This window comes from Erpetoichthys calabaricus, chromosome 1, assembly GCF_900747795.2.
Source record: "Erpetoichthys calabaricus chromosome 1, fErpCal1.3, whole genome shotgun sequence".
In the NCBI taxonomy this organism is placed as follows: domain Eukaryota; kingdom Metazoa; phylum Chordata; class Cladistia; order Polypteriformes; family Polypteridae; genus Erpetoichthys; species Erpetoichthys calabaricus.
In genome coordinates, this window is record NC_041394.2 from 244,074,368 (window position 1) to 244,098,706 (window position 24,339).

At 41.4% G+C, this 24,339-nt stretch overlaps 1 protein-coding gene across 1 annotated transcript in view; it reads right to left on the bottom strand.

The window, feature by feature from the left end:
* The window catches only part of tmcc3 (transmembrane and coiled-coil domain family 3), a 55,661-nt gene extending 33,078 nt beyond the window's left edge, over nt 1–22,583 (bottom strand). The window contains exon 1 of the mRNA XM_051931324.1: nt 22,285–22,583. Coding sequence (XP_051787284.1) covers nt 22,285–22,371 — 87 coding nt within the window. The 5' untranslated portion in view covers nt 22,372–22,583. The remainder of the gene's footprint in view (nt 1–22,284) is intronic.
* Between the last annotated feature and the right edge of the window lie 1,756 nt (nt 22,584–24,339).

Below are 24,339 nucleotides of genomic sequence, written 5' to 3' on the forward strand. Positions count from 1 at the left end.
AAAGGTGATTTTTCATGATGGCATCCAATTTTTCCGCCATGCTCCTTTCTACCACAGCTTCCAGTGTGTCCCAGGTTCGTCCTGTGATGGCACAGGCTTTCCTGAGAAGTTTATTCAGAAGTTGTGCTTCTCTTGAGCCCAAGTTGCTTCCCCAGGATATCACAGCACTGAACACTACACTGGCTACTATGGACTAATAGTATATTTCCAATAACTTGTTGCACATATCAAAAGACCCAAGTCTCCTTAACAAGTACAGTCTGATCTGGCCCTTCTTGTACAATGCCACTGTGTTGTCAGACCATTCCAACTTTTGTTTATATGGACCCTTAGATCTACAGTATATAAATGTAATGAATTATTATTATTATCATCATCATCTATAGCTCTGCACCACTTCCATGTGACAGAGGCTTCTTGGCACACCTAAAGTCTACCACCTGATCTTCTGTCTTGCTGAAGTTGAATTGCAAGTTATTATCCCTGCACCATAAGACAAAGTCCTCCACAACTTTCTCATACTCTGACTCATCTCCATTATTAATGTAGCCTATGATGAAGGGGTCATCTGAAAACTTCTGTAGATGGCAAGTATTATGCTGGAAATCTATTGTATAGAGGGTAAACAGGAAGGGAGACGGGACATTTCCCTGAGGTCCTCTAGTATTATACACCACCACTTCTGACACACAGTCCCTCATCCTCACAAACTGCTTATGGTGGCATCAAGATTCAAAGCCTTGAGCTTTTATCTCCCAGTCAATGAAGCAGAATGGTATTAAAAGCACTGGAAGAGTCAAAGAACATTATCCTGACTGCGGTGCCGCCTGTGTCCAAGTCGAAGTAGGCCCTGTGGAGCATGTAGATGACAGTGTCATCCACACCTATGTGTGTTTGATAGGCAAAATGCAGAGTATCAAGATGTTCAGAAACCAGGTGCTGTAGCTCTTTTAGGACCAGCCTTTCAAAGGTCTTCATGATGTATGAAGTAAGAGCAACTGGTCAGAAGTCCTTGGGATCAAAGGAATGAACTTTCTTTGGCACTGTGACCACACAGGATGTTTTCAACAGCTGGGGAACCTTATGCAAATTCAGAGAAAGAGAGTACAGGTGTTGTAGGACTCCACAAAGCTGGCCAGCACATGTTTTCAGCACCCCAGTGTTGATTACATCCGGCCCTGAAACCTTGTTTATGCAAAGTTTCCCCAATTCTCTCCTCACTTCATCAGCACCGACACAAACTCCAGAGAGTGGAGAGGAGCTGGAGACCACAGGTGTGATATCATGGTGGGGGAGGGTCATACAGGGGTGTAAATGGCAGTTGGGATTCTTCCTCAACTCACTCAGAGGCTAGTATTGTTAGGGTAGGGCTGTATTTACAAGAATGAAGCAAACCTGGTAAAGAACTGGTTCAGTTCATTAGCTCTGCTCTTGTTCCTTACCTCCCCATGTTTTACAGCCTGATTGTAGTCAGCGATAGTCCTCAACCTATTCCACACTTCCTTCATGTTGTTTTGTTGTAACTTGTGCTCAAGTTTGTCTCTGTAGTGAGATTTCCATTTTCGAAGCTGCTTCTTCAAGTTCTGACTGCAACTACTTTATTTCATCTTTTCCTCCAGAGCTGAAGGCTCTTTTTTTTTCCTATTCAATAGGGCTTTCAAGTCATTTGTGATCTCTGTTTTGTTACTTGGAAACACTGCACTGTCTTTTTGGGGACTATGTTATCCACACAAAACCTGATGTAGTCTGTGATACAGTAGCAGAGTCTCTCAATGTCCTCGCCGTAGGACTCACAAAGCATGTCCCAGTCAGTGTTTTCAAAGGCATCCTTCTGAGCCTCCTCAGCCTCTGCTGTCCATTGCAATGAATAAGTTATCAAAAAATGAAAATGACTTTTACTCTGTTTACATTTCTTGAAATGTCATATTAATAGACAAATTAAAAAAAAAATAATAATTGGAAAGCTAAAAGTTGCTTTCCAGTTATGCAGTATAGCCTGGTTTATAGGACAATATGTAGAACATACCCAAGCAGAAATCAAAGTTATATATATTACACCTTCTATCTGATGTGTGCCAAGGATTCAGAGGAATCAACCAGAATATAACAGAAATTAAACCTAATGGTTTATTAAAATTAATTACTGTATATTAAAAGATTAATTACAGTGGACAGTAACACGGTCAACTATGCATTCTCCATTTTATCATAATGTGGATTTAACTCCTGTTTAATCCTAACTGTATTAATAATAATTACCCAGTATCTTGGAGACACTCAAATTTCTCTTTGACCAAATTACTTAAGGGAAGATCTTCAGGTTTCATGGCAAGATCTACTTTTGACTAGTAATACTTTCTACTTGTGATGCCTCAGTGTGGCAACATATTGTATATTGATCAGACATGCAGATAAGAATTGCAATGTAATGTATCAAAATTATCCTTTTTGCCCATAATTTAAATTGAATGGAAATAAAGTCCATCAGTGATCACTAAAGTTACTTGCATCTCTTCAATATTGCAATATCCGTGTCTATATATAATATAAAGTTGACTCATCAACAAAACCACTTTTACCATTTAGTTAAAAAGCTGAAATTTGGCAGGATGTTAAAAAGGTAATTTCAATATACAGTAATCCCTCCTCCATCGCGGGGGTTGCGTTCCAGAGCCACCCGCGAAATAAGAAAATCCGCGAAGTAGAAACCATATGTTTATATGGTTATTTTTATATTGTCATGCTTGGGTCACAGATTTGCGCAGAAACACAGGAGGTTGTAGAGAGACAGGAACGTTATTCAAACACTGCAAACAAACATTTGTCTCTTTTTCAAAAGTTTAAACTGTGCTCCATGACAAGACAGAGATGACAGTTCCGTCTCACAATTAAAAGAATGCAAACATATCTTCCTCTTCAAAGGAGTGTGTGTCAGGAGCAGATGTCAGAGAGATAGAGAAAAGCAAACAAATCAATAGGGCTGTTTGCCTTTTAAGTATGCGAAGCACCACGGCACAAAGCTGTTGAAAGCGGCAGCTCACACCCCCTCCGTCAGGAGCAGAGAGAGAGATAGAGAGACAGACAGAGAAAAACAAACAAGCACAAATCAATACGTGCCCTTCGAGCTTTTAAGTATGCGAAGCACTGTGCAGCATGTCGCTTCAGGAAGCAGCTTGCACAGAAGGTAGCAACGTGAAGATAATCTTTCAGCATTTTTAGACGAGCGTCCGTATCGTCTAGGTTTACGAACAGCCCCCCTGCTCAATCCCCCTACGTCAGGATCAGAGAAAGTCAGCACAAGAGAGAGACAGAGAAAATTAAGTTGGGTAGCTTCTCAGCCATCTGCCAATAGCGTCCCTTGTATGAAATCAACTGGGCAAACCAACTGAGGAAGCATGTACCAGAAATTAAAAGATCCATTGTCCGCAGAAATCCGCGAACCAGCAAAAAATCCGCGATATATATTTAAATATGCTTACATATAAAATCCGCGATGGAGTGAAGCCGCGAAAGGCGAAGCGCGATATAGCGAGGGATTACTGTATAATATTTAGGGGTAAAATTCCCTGCTACAAAACTAAATACCCCAAAATTTTAAATATGTCTTGATGGATTTGATTGAAATTTGGTGGTTATAGAAAAGGAGCATTAGCCAAAAAGTGTTTTCTTTTATTTGTTAATAAATATTTTATTTGTCATCAATATTCATTAATATTATGTTAACTTAACAGTACATGCACTGCACTGCACTGAGAGCTTTAGGCAAATGAAGGATGGAGCAGACATGATTGATGGGCCTTGTGAATTGAACCACAAACCAATTTTGAGGTCTGGGGCCAGACAACTAATGACAAGGCGGTATCCTGGACAGGGAACAAAAAGGGATGTGATCATGTTGGTTTTCAGTGTGGCACTAAAAACCGACCCAAGATTGCATGGATGCAAACTCCAAGAGAGAAATGTCATTCTAAGATAGTTGAACTTCTAATCAGGAAATGGTCTGTGCTCCTTGCTCTTTACATTAATACCGTACATCAGTGTAACACAAAGGGTACTTAAGTATATCCAACATCAAGCACTGCTATGCATACTGTGACTGATCACACTGTGCTTACTTTCACTCTCTGAGGCTTATTCAGCCACAGAGAAAATACATTTTCAAATAGCAAGCAGATACAAAAGAAATACACTTTCAAACAACTTAGCATGTAACTCATATCACATAGTGTTATGAAGCTCTAAAACCTATCTCACTTACACAATATTGTGTCCTCTGTCATGTGCAGACCACCAGTGGCTCTGCTCTTGCCTCCCTTCAAATGAATGCTTATGAGGACAAAGTTTTCAAGTTCTTTTATTAAGAGGGAACTGCCATTGGAGCAAATCAACTGTTGTCAAGTTTGCTGTGTGTTTGAATAAAGCTCCAAAACTGTTCTTTCAAGTGTAAGAATAAAATTTTATTTGCCCAGTTTCCTCCTGCTTGTCTTTTTGTGCAATTCGGAAGCCCAAACACAACATTATAAATTCACATTTGTGGACTTTAAAGGTGTACTGCATGCAACTGATGAAAAATACAAAAAGAAATACTATACTTAAATGAATGGCATTAACAAATTGCATTGCAAATACTGTATATAATAATGATAATAATATATACTCAAATTTCACATTATTCCTACTGATTACACTAGTTTACAAAAAATATTTTTTGTTTGCTACTGGGAGCTTCTTTATTCTTTATTAAGTTTTTTTACACTGATTTCATATATGAAATCAGAATTAAGCTAGCACATCAGGTTTTTGAAATACACATCATTGATGTTTTGACACTTTAGAATATCAATATATCAACACGATATCTGGAGTTTGGACTCTGTCCCACCAAAATTGTTTTGATGTGTTTATTCTGAAAACAAACCAGAAGACAATACCAGAGACACGTTAAAGAATATTTATGTCAATTTCTCTAAATATAAAAGTGAGGCACTCGCTTTTGCTCTTGTACTACACATTCATCTCTCTTTGCAAGAACCAACAGTAGTCACCCATCATGCTCAGAGTGAATATTTCCCGATATCAGTTTTCCATCACTTTTATATCTTAATGAAATCTTTTCCTATACTCATAGCTGACATCACTTAGATTTGGTGGAAAAAAGTTGAGATGAGAATGTAAAAAATGCGTCTTCAGTGACATTCTGGCTCCCGTAAACTAATATACTTTCAGCAGGTTCTCCACAAGCTCAGCATTATTCTCTGCTCTGAGACTGTCAAGAAAATTCTAGACAACCTGCACGAATGAGGGTGCAGATTCAGTTGGCTTCAGTTTACTTTTGAACTCATCGTCAAGCATCAGTTCACGGATTTCTGGGCCAACAAAAACACCTTCCTTAATTTTGGCTTCACTTTTCTCAAGACCAAACTTATTTCTTACATGATGAAATGCATCGCCTTTACTGTCCAGTCACCCTAGTTGTCCAAGACCTGGAACATCATAACTAAAAAACTTGACGAAAACAGTTTTCAGATTTGGAGTCAGCAAGTGAAATTTGTTTAAGTACAGGTGAAAGAATCCCAGTAGCAAAATGCTTATTGACCAGTGCTACCAATTTCTATTCATAAGAACACAACACTTTCCTATAAAATTAGGTTTTGTTGATGGTCATTGCACAACACAAGTCACTATGAAAAGCAGGAGTGTTTTACTCATGGACAACTGTATATAGCATGTTCAAGAGTAAGCAGTGCCAGTGACCTAATAATGTTATTATTATTATTACTTATTATTTCACTCATGCCTTTATCCAAAACAACTGGAGATACAATTAGCTACATTTCTTTGGTTTTTTCCAATTTGAGCTTGGGCAGGTGAAGTGACTTGCTCATGGACATACAGTGTCAGTAGCAGGATTTGAAACCACAAACTCAAGAGTTTGAAGTCGAGTCCAATGCCTTAACCCCTACAACATACTGCCTGCCAAAAAACCAACACTAATTTGGTATACAGAAAAGCACCTGATTAACTGACATGCACTATAATTGATGTCCACTATTTTGTGAAATTTCCCAGCAAAGTCAGGTGTATTAATAATTGTGTACAAGGCACTTATCCAATGGACAAACTCCCGAGTGTTGCACAGTTTCAAACTTTAACAGATTATCGTTTATAATTACAACAATATTTCATTAGACCTCTCCTCTTCAAGGCAGTGTTACTTAGTAAATACTGGTAATAACAGTACAGAGAAAAGTACTTATTTTAGAAGTAACAGAAGTAAGTCATATTAAACTCTATTTGCAAAGACCTTTGAAAATGTAATTCCTGCTCAGCTTTAGCTAAAACTAATTATTATTATGCCATAACTCTGACCAATGCTACAAGTCAATAACCAAAAAAAAAAAAAAGTTTTGATAACTTGTTCATTAACAGCAACCAAAAAAGTGACTCTTGGCTTTACAGTTTATTATTGATTACATTCAGCACTTAGTCCATTGTATGCGTCTGTCTCTCTCTCGCGCTGCCTGTGTGTGTGCCTCTGTCTCTCTCTCGCAGATGCCTGTGTGTGTGCACAGCTCTCTCTCTCTCGCAGATGCCGGTGTGTGTGCACGGCTCTCTCTCTCTCGCAGATGCCTGTGTGTGTGCACGGCTCTCTCTCTCTCGCAGATGCCTGTGTGTGTGCACGGCTCTCTCTCTCTCGCAGATGCCTGTGTGTGTGCACGGCTCTCTCTCTCTCGCGGATGCCTGTGTGTGTGCACGGCTCTCTCTCTCTCGCAGATGCCTGTGTGTGTGCACGGCTCTCTCTCTCTCGCAGATGCCTGTGTGTGTGCACGGCTCTCTCTCTCTCGCAGATGCCTGTGTGTGTGCACGGCTCTCTCTCTCTCGCAGATGCCTGTGTGTGTGCACGGCTCTCTCTCTCTCTCTCTCACGCTGCCTGTGTGTGCACGGCTCTCTCTCTCTCTCTCTCGCGCTGCCTGTGTGTGCACGGCTCTCTCTCTCTCTCTCTCGCGCTGCCTGTGTGTGTGCCTCTGTCTCTCTCTGGCGCTGCCTGTGTGTGTGCACGGCTCTCTCTCTCTCTCTGGCGCTGCCTGTGTGTGTGCCTCTGTCTCTCTCTGGCGCTGCCTGTGTGTGTGCCTCTGTCTCTCTCTGGCGCTGCCTGTGTGTGTGCCTCTGTCTCTCTCTGGCGCTGCCTGTGTGTGTGCCTCTGTCTCTCTCTGGCGCTGCCTGTGTGTGTGCCTCTGTCTCTCTCTGGCGCTGCCTGTGTGTGTGCCTCTGTCTCTCTCTGGCGCTGCCTGTGTGTGTGCCTCTGTCTCTCTCTGGCGCTGCCTGTGTGTGTGCCTCTGTCTCTCTCTCGCGCTGCCTGTGTGTGTGCCTCTGTCTCTCTCTCGCGCTGCCTGTGTGTGTGCCTCTGTCTCTCTCTGGCGCTGCCTGTGTGTTTCCCTCTGTCTCTCTCTGGCGCTGCCCGTGTGTGTGCGCGGCTCTCTCTCTCGGGCTGCCTGTGTGCCTCTGGCGCTGCCTGTGTGTTTCCCTCTGTCTCTCTCTGGCGCTGCCTGTGTGTGTGCGAGGCTCTCTCTCTCGGGCTGCCTGTGTGCCTCTGTCGCTGCCTGTGTGTGTGCGCGGCTCTCTCTCTCGCGCTGCCTGTGTGTGAACCGAGGTCCCACTGAGGTTGACTAATGAAAAGTCAACGTGGCTCAGAGGTGCATGTGCAGTCTAGCAGAGACGAACGTGAATGACGCCTGGTGTTGTGAGTTGCTGCGTCCGAGTTGGTGGCCGTGGCTCTGCGAGTTGTCATCGTGTCCAATGGTCTTAGAGTTGGTGGGCGTGGCTGTCTTGCATGCTTTCCATGGGTGGCTACTTGTCGGCGGCTTAGTGAATTATATACGGTGGACGTGGCTGTCTTGCGTGCTTTCCATGGGTGGCTACTTGTCGGTGCATGCTTTCCATGGGTGGCTACTTGTCGGCGGCTTAGTGAATTATATATATATAGATATTAAAATGTGTGATTCAAATGTTTAAAGTCTAAATATTTTAAATTTTAAAAGAAATGTGTCATTTTTCACCCTTTGTTAGAGATCCATAGTATAAGATCAAAAATAACATTCATAATCACTGATCTTGAAACAGATACCCCACATTCTTATATTAGAAATTTCCCTTTTTAAATATTGTGGGAGTGGCTCTTAGATGGCTATGATCACCAGTAAAAAATTGAATATCAAAAATATCATCATATTCAAGACAAGCAACCTTGAAATATATAAAACAACACTTCACATGCCTACAGAACCAAAAAAAGATATGAAGTGGTGTCAAACAGTACTGGTAAGTAAGGAGTGGCCCAACAAATAAAACAAATGATTTGAAAACATTCATGAGTAATTCTTACAAACACAATTTGAGTTCTCAACTTTTCTTTTCAACTAACATAAAAAAGCAACTTTTTGTGCTAGTTTTGCTCTGTGGTTGAAAATTCATGCACTCAAAAACATCACAAAAATTTGGACATGTACCTTCTTTTAAGAAATCCTACAAATTTTACCAGATAAACAAAATAATTTGGATCTGTGAAGTACTTAAGCATTTTGGAGACATATTAATTAAGCTAAATTCAAGCTAGGTCAACTTAGAGTAATAAAAAGTACCAAAAGGCTTTGTCAAATACATATACATGCAATAATGTACCTTTCACGGAGTACCCAATATTGAATAACATACAGTACTGTAGTAAACTTTTTTACTGTTCTAGTAGGTAATTTAAATAGATGTTTTCATGTAAAATATGTTTTATATCTCATCTAGAAATTCTAACTTATACATATCTAAAAAATCAAATGTTTTGCACTTTTGAAAGCAGGTTTCTAAATGCTGGTTGAAATGCCATATGAACTATGAGTCAGACAGCAGTTCAGAACAGATAAAAGGCTCTCTGATAAACAACATGTACAGTATGCACTGCACTTGGCAGAATTCCACTTGACAAAAACAAAACATCAGCTGTTTGTTTTTAGTGAGAGATTGATTATTTACAAAAACATAATATTTTGCAGAATCGGTGATAGGTAGTCATTTATTGTGTCACGCACGCGCGCTTAGGGGGCCGCGGAAAGACCCGATGAACAGCGTACAGCCTGCCAGGGGTAGGAGACGGGGTACTAACCTTTTCTTCTTTTATTCCCGCAGAAAACCTGATGCAACAACCCCGTAAACACGCTCAAGATGCCATTTCAATCCACCCGTAACCACTTCCGTGTTTCCGTCCCTTCCTCTGGCACATGATGATGACGTCATTACCCACAACGCTCCTCGGTTCCTCCCAGCATTCCAGTCACCAGTTTCCGGTCCCCCCTTATTTAAGTTCCCCTCTGCGAAGGGATGAATGTCTTTGGTTGAACGCATGACTTTAATAGTGCATTATTCTGTTGCAGTTTTTGAAAGTACACGGGGCCGGAAACCCCAAACCTTTATACGAGTCTTGTGCTTCTTCACAATTGGCTTAGTAGGTGTATTTCTGAAAGCAATTACAAAGTCAACTCCATAAGCATCCCCTTTTCCAGACGTTTTCTTCTTTTAAATGATACTCCTGATGGAAAGTCCTGATACCAAGTACTGTGTGTGTTCAAGTAGATAAGGTGTTTAAGAATAAGGAAGACAAGAAATACCATTTTAACTAACTAGTTGACTACATTTTTTGTTAATACTACTTTATGTAAGAATTTCAACGGCTATATGCTGGCGTAGTCGGTAGGATACAAAAGTCCGAAAAATGAACGAAGGACAGGACCTGAATACTGTGCTTACCAACCTAGCGACCCAGCTGCACACCCTGCAGCAGAAACAAGCCGCCACCGAGCAGGAACTGGCGGAAGCGCAAACTCGGCTCACAGCAGCCGAAGCAGCTAGACCGGAGCCCGCGCGGCCTCCTCCTCCTCCTATTGTGCCTCTAACAGATGCCGATGACATAGAGGCATACCTTTCCACGTTCGAGAGGACTGCCTCTCGCAACCAGTGGCCGCGCGCGGAATGGGCGTCCATACTGGCGCCGTATCTGAAGGGGATCGCGCAGAAGGCCTATCATGACCTACCCGTTGAGGAAGCCGCCCAGTATGACCTCCTAAAAGCCGAAATATTAAGCCGATACGGCATTACGTCGGACCAGCAGGCGAGTGAGTGGAGGCAATGGAGGTATGATCCCGATCGCCCCGGCCGTGCCCAGGGCTTTGAGTTCTGGAGCAAGATGGGACGCTGGCTACGGCCAGACGTCAATCAAGGCCGACATATAGTTGAGCAAGTAGCCTGTGAGGGCTTTATTAATGGCATGCCAGAATATCTCGCCCAGCAGGTCCGGCGACACCCGTTTACGGACATGAAAAGTCTCCTGGATGTCTTGGAGCGTCAACTGGCGGTGAACCGAGGCGGGGCGGCTGAGAGGTCTGCTCGTGGTACCTGACAGGGACGCGTCGCCAACCCTGAGCCCTTCCGACGCAGTGGGGAACCTCCAGGTAAGCTCAAAGAAAGAACCCCGGCTTTGCCGCGCTGTTTCAAGTGTGGTGAAGTCGGGCATACCCTGCCTGCCTGTCCGCAAAATGTGGAGCCGATGGATTGCACCTGGGTTAAAGGAGAAAGGTACTGTGCTCTGTCTAATTCCTTGGCTGTTCCTAACACGGGAGTGGTATTGATTAATGGACACTCGGTGGTGGCACTGTTCGATTCCGGGAGTAACATTACCATTGTTGCTCGCCGTTTTGTTTTACCGCAACAGTGGATGACCCGGTGGGTGAAAGTTACGTGTGTGCATGGCAAGACTAAGTCGTATAGGTCCGCCAAATGCTATATAACCTGGAAGGGCGAACCAAGACGGCTCCAAGTTGCCGTGCTCCCCGATCCCCCCTTTCCAGTTATATTAGGACAAGACTGGTCTAACAGCAATTGCGGTAAGACCGTCGTCACTCCCGCCGCCAGATTGGGTCTTATTATGGACGGGCAGGCTGCCGTCCCCGCGGCTCTCACGCCGTGCTCTACGGCAACCATTGATGACGGAAGTTCCAGGGGGGGAAATATTTTGGTGACGGACCCTGAACAGGAAGTTCAAGCACAGCGGGTCAGTGCCAGTCCCCTGGATCCGTTGTGCTGGGTGGATAGTCAGTTTAAATCCACCCCAGCCGCATTCAAACGAGAGCAATGGAATGATGACTCTCTAAAGGTTGCCCGAAATAATATTGTGTCAGTTAACGGCGACACGCCGCGTGGTCCCATACCTTCAGGGCCCTACTTTGTCTTGGAAAATGATCTGTTGTATCGAGTGGCGGATCATGAAGGCGAGGCACGGAAGCTGTTGCTAGTGCCACGAACCTACCGGCGGGAGGTTTGTGAGCTAGCACACGCCCACCTCCTTGGCGGCCATCTCGGCGCCGAGAAAACACTGGAGAGAATTAAGCTCCGGTTTTATTGGCCCGGAATCAATGCGGAGGTCCGCCGTTTCTGTCAGTCTTGCCCCGAGTGTCAGTTACGGCTGATTCCCCGAAGGGACCGTGCTCCACTCATTCCGATTCCCCTTATCGATGTCCCGTTTGAAAGGATCGGAGTCGATCTTGTTGGCCCCCTGCTGCCTTCAAGCCGTGGCTTTAAATATATACTAGTCATGGTAGATTACGCAACCCGATACCCGGAGGCGGTTCCGTTGCGCTCTGCTACTACAAAAAATGTCGCACGGGAACTAGTTCTCCTATTTTCCCGAGTAGGTATACCCAAAGAAGTCCTAACGGACCAGAGTACACCATTTACTTCGGATACGTTCAGGGAGGTTGCTAAGATACTCCGTATTAAGCATCTAAAAACGTCTGTGTATCACCCTCAGACGGATGGGTTAGTGGAACGTTTTAACCAAACCCTGAAACAGATGCTCCGCAAGGTAGTCGACGCGGACGGTAGGGACTGGGACCAACTTTTACCCCTGGTTCTGTTTGCTTACCGGGAGGTGCCACAAGCCTCCACAGGGTTTTCCCCTTTTGAGTTATTGTATGGCCGCCAACCCCGGGGTATATTGGATTTGCTCAAAGAAGGTTGGGAAGGAGAGGCACTTCCCTCACCCAATATTTTGGAGTACGTCGTGCAAATGCGCGAACGTTTAGCGAAAGTTCGGCCACTACTAAAAGAAAACGTGTCACAGGCTCAGGCAGCGCAGGCGCGTCTGTATAATCGAAACACCACCCTCCGGGAATTCCAGCCGGGGGATTGTGTAATGGTGCTCGTGCCCACCTCTCATTCTAAATTATTGGCTCATTGGCTAGGCCCGTACGAGGTGAAAGAGAGAAAAGGGCTCGTTGACTATCTGGTGAAACAACCAAATCGTCGACCGAGCGAGAGGGTATATCATGTCAACTTGTTGAAACCCTGGAGAGACAGGGAGGACAATTCCCCCCCAGGGGACGCCCTCTCCCTTTTCTCGCAAAAGGTAGACCTTAACCTCGGACCCAATTTGACTGCCCCCCAAAGACGGGAACTGGAATCAGTCATCCTGTCCATTCCGGAGGTGGTCAGTGAGGCGCCAGGACGCACCTCGCTGATTGAACACGACATCGTGACTGACCCGGGAAAGGTAGTGCGGGAACGCCCCTATAGACTCCCGGAAGCAAAATGAGCTGAGGTGGAACTGGAAATTAAAAAAATGCTCGCATTGGATGTGATTGAAGAAAGCCACAGCCCTTGGTCCAGTCCCATCGTCCTCGTTTCTAAGCCCGATGGCTCTTGGAGGTTCTGTAATGACTTTAGACGTCTGAACCAGGTCTCCAAGTTTGATGCCTACCCTATGCCTCGCGTAGATGAGCTCCTCGAGCGCCTGGGTACGGCTCAATATTTGACTACTCTTGACATGACAAAAGGATACTGGCAGATTCCCTTAACGGCATCCGCCAAAGAGAAAACAGCCTTTAGTACCCCTAGTGGGCATTGGCAGTATAAGGTTCTCCTATTTGGGCTGCATGGTGCGCCAGCGACCTTCCAACGTCTGGTGGACAGACTGCTAAGAGTCCATCAGCCTTATTGTGCTGCCTACCTGGATGACATTGTCATCTATTCCGGCACCTGGGAGGACCATATCCTGCAGGTTTACGCCATCCTCTTAACGCTAGCGAAGGCCGGCCTCCATATTAATCCGCGTAAATGTTATTTCGGGCCAAATATTTGGGCTACCTGGTGGGCGGGGGACTGGTGAAACCACAATGTTCCAAAATTAAGACCATCCTTGAATGGCCCCGTCCGACAGTCAAGAAGCAGGTGCAAGCTTTCTTGGGGTTAGCGAGCTACTACCGCCGGTTTGTGCCTCGTTTCTCCGAGAGGGCCGCACCCTTGATTAATTTGACAAAGAAGAGGGCCCCTTTGCATGTGGTATGGGACCCCCTTACTGACCGAGCCTTTAGTGACCGAAAGTTGGCCCTGACCTCGGCACCAATATTGCGAACTCCTGATTTTTCTCTCCCCTTTGTCCTCCAGACCGATGCTTCGGACACAGGTCTTGGCGCCGTGCTGAGCCAAAGCATCGACGGTGTCGAACACCCTATTGTGTACCTGAGCCGGAAGCCCTCACGATCAAGTGGGCGGTAACGCACCTGAGGTATTACCTGTTGGGCCGGGAGTTCACCCTTGTGACGGACCATGCCGCCCTCCAATGGATGGCTGTTCACCGGGAGACGAACCCCTGGGTCACCAGGTGGTTTTTGGACCTACAGCCGTACAAGTTTGCCGTCACCTATCGTCGGGGCGCCCTGCAGGCCAATGCTGATGCTCTCTCCCGGGTCCACGACCTCTCGGTTCGGGCCGCCCGACCCAGCGGGTCTGGGCTGGAGGGGGGGTCATGTCACGCACGCGCGCTTAGGGGGCCGCGGAAAGACCCGATGAACAGCGTACAGCCTGCCAGGGGTAGGAGACGGGGTACTAACCTTTTCTTCTTTTATTCCTGCAGAAAACCTGATGCAACAACCCCGTAAACACGCTCAAGATGCCATTTCAATCCACCCGTAACCACTTCCGTGTTTCCGTCCCTTCCTCTGGCACATGATGATGACGTCATTACCCACAACGCTCCTCGGTTCCTCCCAGCATTCCAGTCACCAGTTTCCGGTCCCCCCTTATTTAAGTTCCCCTCTGCGAAGGGATGAATGTCTTTGGTTGAACGCATGACTTTAATAGTGCATTATTCTGTTGCAGTTTTTGACAGTATACGGGGCCGGAAACCCCAAACCTTTATACGAGTCTTGTGCTTCTTCACAATTGGCTTAGTAGGTGTATTTCTGAAAGCAATTACAAAGTCAACTCCATAAGCATCCCCTTTTCCAGACGTTTTCTTCTTTTAAATGATACTCCTGATGGAAAGTCCTGATACCAAGTACTGTGTGTGTTCAAGTAGATAAGGTGTTTAAGAATAAGGAAGACAAGAAATACCATTTTAACTAACTAGTTGACTACATTTTTTGTTAATACTACTTTATGTAAGAATTTCAACGGCTATATGCTTTAAATCAATTAACTTTTTAATCAGTGTAAAATGAAATCATGATTTACTTTTTTTTAACATTTCTTGCTTTATGAAGCACTCCAAAATGTTTTCATTCAGTGTTTACTATAATATTACTGTACCCTTTATCCATGGTGGTTGCCATTCCCAGTTTTGTTTGATATACAGTATTGATATTGTTTTGTTTCGTTATGCCTTTACAAAACTTTTTACAGTAAGCCTTCTCATAGACAGATCTCGTGTTCTATTTTAAAAAGTTTTAACTTGTGTAATTTATAAATTACACAACAGACCTGTTTTTTTTCCTTCAGTACACCAGTTAGACATTTGTAATTCTTGAAGTGTAACTATAAATATGGATTATCTTTTCAATTATGCAGTACTTGCTTCTTAGTAAAATATGTACTGTATGATACACATAAAAACATAAAACACATATCTTTAAAAAAAAAAAAAAAGGCAAATACATCAAATGTTCACAAGATGTTTATCAAGAAGATATATGGCAAGCATGCTTAACAAGTTTACAAGTAAATCAGCCACATTTTCATTTAAGCTAACAAGCCTATTGTTTGCTAAGCAGCAATTTCAAATTCTTCGTTTTCTTTTTCCAACTGAAAATGTAAGCTGTTGTACTTAACACAAGCTCACTGTCCAAACTCAGGCAAATGGTGTCCATTTTCAGAAGTACAGTATGTATGTATATACATTATATATATATATATATATATATATATATATATATATATATATATATATATATATATATATATATATACACACACACATATGTATATACATATATACACACATAAACATATTACAAAGTAATTTGTAACTATAGAAACAACTTAAAATACATTACATAATAAGTTAGCTATATCTTATTTTCCATGGAGATTTCAAAACTGTATTAGTATACAAGTGAAATTTTCAAATAAATGAGCTCTTCAAAATGATGATAAAAAAAGTGAAATGCTGACTGACACATTCATTAATGAGTTGGTTTTTTAAACAGAAATTACTAAACCAATTCTTATATATGATCAAATGATTTAATATATACCCTGTATATTTATATTAAAAGTAAGATTTATATAAGTTTATATTATTGATAAAAGGCAACAGGTAAATTATTCAAGACAGAATATTGCTCCATATCTGAACTGAGCCAGTAAAAAAAATGCAAAAATTGCACATTCAATAACTAATGCTGTGTTTTTACTATTACTATGATAAATCTAATGTTTAGTAGTAATCTCTGATTAACCCATCTTTTAAATTCAATTATTTCCAAGGGTGTGAATAATAAATGTTCTACTTGCTTATCTGTGATATTTCGACAACAAAATATTCTCTAAAAGTAGAATTCCAGGAATTTCCTCTAACACCAAAAAACTATACTCTGAAATAGCACAAGAATGATGATGAAGAGAAATAACTATACTGGTTCATTATTTAACTGTTGAGCTTATTTTAACTTTAAAGACATACTTCTATCATATATTTTTCATCCAAAAATTATACACACTGTTAACATTTTATCAGGCAAACCCAACGAATGTGATAGTCATTGTATACAGCTTCAAGACACACTCACTCATCATTAGGATTAAACAAAAATTAATAATGCATAATGTTCCACCTATCACCCACAGTCAGGTACTGAAAAATGAACTTGTATCCTAGATAATCAAAGGAACCAATGAAACATAATCTGTAGTCAGTTACTATTTTCTCATGTCTGAAATGCATATACATACACTCTAAACAAAAACTATTGCATTTACCTGTATTATGAAACAGAAGGTGGAATCAAACAAATATCAAATAAACACATTCCTTGCTTCCCTGACATAGACACAAAAAAATGTAAATGTGGGCCAGCATATCTAAATTATCTATTACAAGTTCAACTAATAAACTTGTCAATCAACTTACCTCTAGGTTTTTTTTTTAATCCAACTCTAAGTTTTTTAACACTAGAATCCCTGAAGCCCATGAAAAAACTTGTAATCCTGGCCCACTTTAGATTTTTTCACACCTCTCCATCAGCGTCTTTTGTTTTGTAAATGCACAAGCAGCCTGCTATCCCATACCCTAACCTACCCCCCTACTCGGGCAAAGAGTTCTCCCAGCTCACACCAAGGCTCCTACATGTTTTTGTCAATGAGTTACAAGCTCAAATGTCAATTGACAGAAAGCTAATACGTATTTCTGGATGGTGCTTTCTGTCGATTGACATTTGAGTTTGGGTTTGTAACTCATTCACAACAACATTTAAATTGAATGATTTTGTTTAGTTTTTTTTTCTACCTTGGTCATATTCTTGGATAAAAGCACACGTGTTTATTTGATATTTGTCTTCACACATTATTCACTTCACGTCATTATTAGTATAACATGGAAAAAGTTTATGCTTTAGGTATGTGTTCAGCATTTCTTGCCTCGCATTTCATTTCAACCTACACTTATCCAGATCTTTGTAAACACAGAACACACATGAAATGTGTGTATTCCAAATAACGATATACAGTAGACCCCCGCAAAGTCGCGGTTCAGATTTCACAACCTCAGTCATTCGCGGATTTTTCCTTAGACCCTAACTAATAATTGTTAGCGGAAACCGCAAATATCCTCTGCAATTTTTATGGCTTTTTTTGTGGCAATACTGTACTGTAGAGAGAACTGCGGCTTGGGATGGTGAAAGTAGCCAATAGAATTTGAAACTGCAACTCCCTGCAGTGGATCTGATTGGTCTTCTGCTGAGGGTGCTGGGGCTGTTGAGGTCAAAGGGTGTCAGCACTGCTTTGAAAAAGGGGGCCTTTGACCAAAAGCAAAAAAAAAGTTTTTGTAATTTGTGATTTTTTTGTAAGTTCCTGTCTGTCTGCCTTCGGTTGGGTTACCTGTACTTATTCATTTTGTCCTGGATCGTTTTGTGCGTCTGGATTGTCTGCCTGTGTACATGAGGTCTGTAAGTGGATTCATGGCCATCCTGCAAAGAAAGGAGCACTCCTGAACCCATCCACCCATCTTCACCATTTCAGGAACTACCAGTAGGACAATCTTTACATTCCCATTCAACGTGGGATCTCTGGACTATCTATTTTCATCATTACATTTCATCCATTGCCGTTTTTCATTAACTTTTTCATGATTTACTTCGTGTGTTTTGTTTGCGCTTTGTTGTATTTAATGTGTAATCGCCGTAAGGGGAACAGGGGTGGTATTGTTTTCTCATTTCATTTGTTTTTATTACATTCTTTATTTGCTGTTTGATTACCGGTTTGCTTTCTTTTTGTCTCTGTTTGTGAGTGTGCGCTGGTCGGTTGGGTGCGTCCCTGGAATCTCCACCATAAAAATAAATAAATCACCGTCAACGGTGTGAATCTTAGCGGCACCAGACTTAAAGCCTTAAAGCCCCAAGATGCCACCAAATCGAGCTGCACCGTCTTAGGCTTCTGGCAATGAAAACGCACTTGCATGAATTACAGTACATATTGCGGTAACATCTGTATTTTACATTCTAGCACTGCGGAAGACATAACAGTACAGTATACCGGTTTACTTTTAAATTCTTTATTTTAAGGTAATGTATTGAGCGGAGTTTGGAATTAAAGTGTTTTGGGGGCATATTTAGGGTTTAAATTAAGAAAATAGGCATTTTTTTGACCACATCCAAAATTCGCAGTTTTTCACAATTCGCGGGTGCTCTAGGAATGTAACCCCCACAAATTTTGGAGGTGTACTGTACTGTATTATTTACCCTTTACAACTCAAGGCACATCACGCACAGATAAGAAGCCTTGGCTTCAGCTGGGATAACTTTTTGCCCGAGTTGAGCTCTGTCAAGGTGGGGATGGGACAGCAGGCTGCTTGCGCTAATCGACACATTTACAAAACAAAAGACACTGATGGAGAGGTGCAAAGAAAGTTAAGGTGCGGCGGGAATAAAAGTTTTTTGTAGGCTTCAGGAATTCTACTGTTAAACCAGCTGCACAGTTAAAAGTTCAAAGCTGAATGGATTGGCAAACAATGAAGTAAAAGATTTCCATTTACCCAGAAAGCTGAAGCAGTTTTCATAACAATGCTAAAAAGAAGCAGCATTTCTGCATGGCCAGTGAATTCTATTTTTAAGGCATTTCATCTACAGTGGAGCACTGCTGCAGAACCTGACCTAGTTTAGGAAAAGGCATCAACTCATGGACTTTAAAACTGAATGCTACTTTGAATACGAAAATTCTTAAAATTCAAACCAATAGTGTGGACTTCTTTTCTGCATAGATAGATAGAATTGGTTAGGAAGGCTAATCAGTCTCGGAAGAGGTTCAAGCCTTCAGCTTATGTTTAATAACTCAAAAGTATATGATAGAATTCTGAGCTAAAACAAAGTCTGATGAACAGCTTGAGAAAGCAAGAAAACAATGAACCATGATATTTTAGTTTAAGCAGTGCACATCAGTACTCAAGACTAGATTGAAACCAATGTCTTATAAAATGTTAAACATCTGTGATGACAATAAAGAAAAGATTATACACAGGTGTAATTCACTAACTAAATAATTTTGTTCATTATTACTTTAAATCCATCTTCTTTCTTCATCTGAGAACAGAAAACTTCATATGGATTTTGCCTTCCAGTACTCTCCTTTTGGAAACTTATTTCCCAGGCCCTCTCTAATAAAATTAATCATAATCTTCCTTACATTGATCACATATTTTGTTTTGTTAGCTCAAAGCTAGCTCCTGACGCTGTCCAAATGTAGATGTTTTTAGTAGTTAATGTTTGCTGCTAAGCTTTTTATTGCTTCATGAGGGACGCCCCCGGATATTCTGTTCATTAGGCAGTAGTATGCTCGAATTTATGATTTTGTTCATTTAGAGCTAATATCAGCTAGAATTAATAAAGCTTCCATGAGATCTCTCAAAAGGTGGCTTTCAGTGAAAAGTTTTCTGAAAGCAAAGACTGATACCATTTAACCTTTATTTTCCCTCAGTGCTCAAGGACTGGGTTTGAGTGTGGGTGAGTTGGGTTCTCTTTGCTTTCACTGATGCCCTTGCTCTTTGCATAAGCTGTTTTAACAATTACATAAAAATTATGCTCAGTTTCTCATCATGCTGATGTTCCATATTATGTGCTCATAACCAATACTAGACTGAGTCAGATTAACAATTTCAAGTCTGGTGTACTTCTTGACCAATATATTGCAAATCTCTTGAATAATGAAACAATGCAGTAAAACTTGGTGTACCTGCATCGAGGCAGATGCAGATCAGGTATGGAGTTTTCTGGCTCAGTAAGCCTTTGGCTTTTCATGTTCACTAGTGTACATTTACTGCAGTATTTTACTGTTCCAGATTTGGAGTAAGGGTATTTCCATAACATTTGTATACTGTTAACGTTGAACAATGTTTTAATATTAAATATGGTCACCATATTACTATATGTATTATATTATTCTCTTTTTATGTTTATTCCTCAAACTCTAGGAACCTTTCATATGTTTAAAATTTCAACATATATATTTTATTAGAATTCCCTTTTTTCTTTTCAGTATGCATGAATATTCATAATATCTCAGTTCTTAACAGTGGGAAAACAAAGGATGAAATGTCTTGCAGCACACAAAGCCAAAGTGTAAATATAAAAGCCTAGTAGATTTGGTAAGGGCTATAACTTTTGTTTTACTGTATGCCCAAATGATGAACTTGGGAAATTACTAATTAATCTAATCAACACATCAATCCCCCCACCTCACATCTCCTTATGTAGGAAGCTCTTGGATTAAGCTATGTCAGAATGCCAGAGTTATGTTTATTTTGAATATGAATTAAAGTTCCTTTCAATATAAGAAGTGACAGCTATGAGAAACAATTCAGAGTTGGAGAGGCAACCTACTAGTTTTAAGGAAAATACAAGACTTAAAAATAAACAAAAAAACGGTCCAACTTCTCCAGTACATGAAATGTGCCTTCTCCTCATGTCAAAACACTCTCAAAAACAAGTGCACATCTATCAAAATTACTTTTGTCAGAACAGAAAAATACTGTGAAGTCAGTCACAGTACCTCTCCCTCTGGAATAGATTTTTGATACACTGATCTAAATAAAGAAAAATGTAAATAACATTAGAAGCTCATTGACTTTAATACCCTGGCAACATAAAAAGATACATGAATAAAATGAATGCATGTTTTGAGCCCAATTAACTGTCTCAGATGATAAAAATTGACCTTTATCATGTTAGAGTGAGAGTCTTACTTTTTAATGCATGGCAGTTATTAAATATGTAATGCAAGCATGGCGCTTTTTATAACTCATACGAATATCTCTCCAATTTATTTCCTAAAAAGAATGATAATATTGTGTATTTTGAAAAGACATACTGTGTGACGGGCAGCGCGGCTGAAGTGAATCCTGGCCAGGACATCGTCAGTGTGAATTTTGCACTTTCTTCCTTTGTCTGGTATTTCAGGTTTCCTCTGTCGCCAGGAAGATACGCAGCTTTGATTAACTGGCAACCCTAAATTTTTGTATAGTTAACAAGTGTGGATTTACACAAATGTGACCTGCAATACACTGGCATCCTTTCCCGAGTATGTGTCTACAATGCACCTAATGCTACTAGAATACACACCAGCTCCACGTAATGCTGAACAGTATCAACAGATTATAAATTTTAAAGATGGATAGAAATTGTGCAGTATGTAAGCTTTTATATTGACAACTCCACACCTAAATAACTAAAATGCACAGGTGCTTGAATTTATCTCTGTCAATTGCAATGTTTTGTTTATTTTTGCTGTCCATTTGGGTAACATCTCGTGAGTTCTGCATTATTCACTCAGGTACATCTTGTATTCAGCATTTACGGTGTTCGCGGCTCTTTGGAACACTTTCTTTCAGTCACAACCTTCAGAACATCACCATTTAATCTCGCTGGCTGTTTGATAACAATCACTACTTCACCATAATTATTTCTGCATGCAACAAGAATATGGACTGTATACTATAAACACAATCAAAACAAGTCAATATATATGCAAAAAGTAGGATGCAAAACAATTCTGGTTGTTTGTAAGGCTACTCTTAAAATACTTCAGGACTCGCATAAACATGTCTCAACAGAACAGACGAAACTAAACAAGAGCTCATTGGGCCACGTGAACGCCTAGTATGAAACCTCTCGAGGGCATTCAGAAAAAAAAAATCTGCGCCCTATCAGCCGGTCTATCGCACAGACATACATATATACAGCTGAAGATTTAAAAAAAAAAAAATGACAGTGTACACTGACAGCTACATGAACGTGTCGGCAGAGGGCCCGTTTCCATAAACCAAACTAATCAGAAGAGCAAAAGGAATGTATTGAATATGCAGTGTAAGGGAAACGTGATGCTATAAATCAATGACTAAAATGCTTATCTCCTTCTGCGAACTTTACACGTATACATATAATACATTGAGTGGAATAATCTGGGTCGAGGGTTTAAACAATCACTCGAAAATCGTCCAATGCACCTCTTTACATTTGTCCACCTGTTCCAATATTCAAACTTTCCTACACATTATACACAAATGCTGTTGGGTTGCAGTACAGATGGTCGAAAATTGATCCCACCATCTCTCCCTCTTCTTTGGAACGTGAACACCAATGTCAAAATCAAATAAGCCGCGTACATCTCATAGCAAGGCAAACACAACAGAAGAAAAGGGATGCGCGCACCCGGACATACACGCCAATGTCTCGCTGCCGCGAGGGCGCGCTTCTTTCTTACCATATTCCCACTGCCCGCCGCGTACTGCTGCTGCGCGGCCACCAAACTTTTCTCCGAAGAAGTTGCTCCCGCTTCTGCGTTCAGCATAGTCCCAAGGTGCTCTCCCTGCGATATATTCTGGCTGTCCTGTACTCAGTTCTGAGACATGGTTCACATTGAGACCATGCACTACACTATAGCTGCAACTAGTCGCTTCAACCAACAGAGCGCTGGACAGGACGCCTTTTGCCAAGTCTATGTGTCTCTCTCTTGTGCGCTCCGGAATGTCAGCGGCAAGCGCCGCCCACTCAGTACGAGTTAACCCTGTCGGCACCCAGACGCCGCAGTTTATTGGGACTGGTGGAGCGCCGGACGCCCGCTCACACAAGGGTTAGGTAATACAGATACAATCGTATATGTCTTGTGTTAAACTAAATAGAAATAGAATTTCCTTTTAATCACTCATCGTGGAGATTATGACCTGTTTTTTACTTATATATTTTAGTAACACATATATTTTTACTTTACAGTACACTTAAAAATAATTGTCAATATAATTGAGAATAGACTGCTGAAAAACGTAAACTTAAATGTTCATTGTATAAACTATAATATAAATACAGCAAATCTATATTCTTTGTAAACTGTATCGGACTAGAGTAGATTAGATAAATAAATGTTTATTGTACAGAAATTTCAAAGTGAGCTTAAAGAGTACATCGGGAAGAAGCATAGAATTGTCTGATAATAGCTGGGAGAAAAGACCCCCCAGAGGAAATTTACATGCATACAGTAGCTGAAACATAAAAACATGGATACAGAGTCACGGGACAAATAACACAGCCAATCAATTAATCGATATGTAAAAATAAGTAAATAAATGCCTATTGCTAATATACTGTATTTAAAAAATAGTATTTAAAAATAAACTTAACGAGTGCTTCAGGAGGAAGCATTGAAGTGCCTGATGGCACTAGTCAGAAAAGACCCCCACAGGCCCTTCTTAGCACAAAATGGTGGAATGAGCCTATGGCTAAAAGTGATCAAAGAGAACACCTTCTGGAGGGGATTTTGCATAATGGTATCCAATTTTTCCTCCATCCTCTTTTCTACAACAGCTTCCAGTGTGTCCAGGGTTCTCGCTGTGAAGGTGCAGGCTTTCCTGACAAGTTTATTCAGTCATTGTGCTTCTTTGGAACTCAAATTGCTTCCCCAGTAGACTGCAGCATAAAACAACACACTGGCTTCTACGGACTGGTAGAACATTTTCAGTAACTGTTGTACACATCAAAAGACATGAGTCTCCTTGGCAAGCACAGTCTGCTCTGGTCCTTCTTATACAGAGCCACTGTGTTGTCAGACCAGTCCACTTTGTTGTTTATGTGAACCCCCAGGTTCTTGTAGTTCTTCACCACTTCCATGTTGTCCTCTTGAATGGTGACAGTGCAAATATAAGGCAACAAAACAATCACAAACCCTTTTAACCCAAAAAACTCTTTTAGGGGATTGGTGCCTAAAAGGAGGGAACCAATTCTGAATGGGACGCCAGCCAGTTTCAGAACCTGATCACATACTTAGCTGCACAGGGCCAATTTACAGTACTATCACCAATTAACCAATAGACAATGTCTTTGGGGATGGGGAAGGAAAACTACAAAAACGTACAAAGAAAAATAAAACATGCAGACATGGGGATGGCATGCATAATCCACACAGACAGTGACTGGGAATGAGTTTCAAATTCAGACTGCTGGAGTCACGATGCAGCAGCATTAACCCGTGTGTCACTATTGTTCTATTTTAATTTCAGCAATAGTGTGACAAAGTGGGACAGCAGGTGGAACAGCAAAGCTCCACCAAACTAAGTACTAGCCCTGGACTGATTATACTGTAGAGTGAGTTCCTTATTGAATTCCAAAGGTTCGTTGTGCCTTCAATCTTACACTAACCTAAAAACAACCCATTTGCACCTCAAATCAGGTTGTGGAAGACAAAACACAAACATTCAAGAAAGAAATGCACTTAGCATTTATTTGAACTATATTGTACAAACAGCTGCAGAGATAAGGATCATAT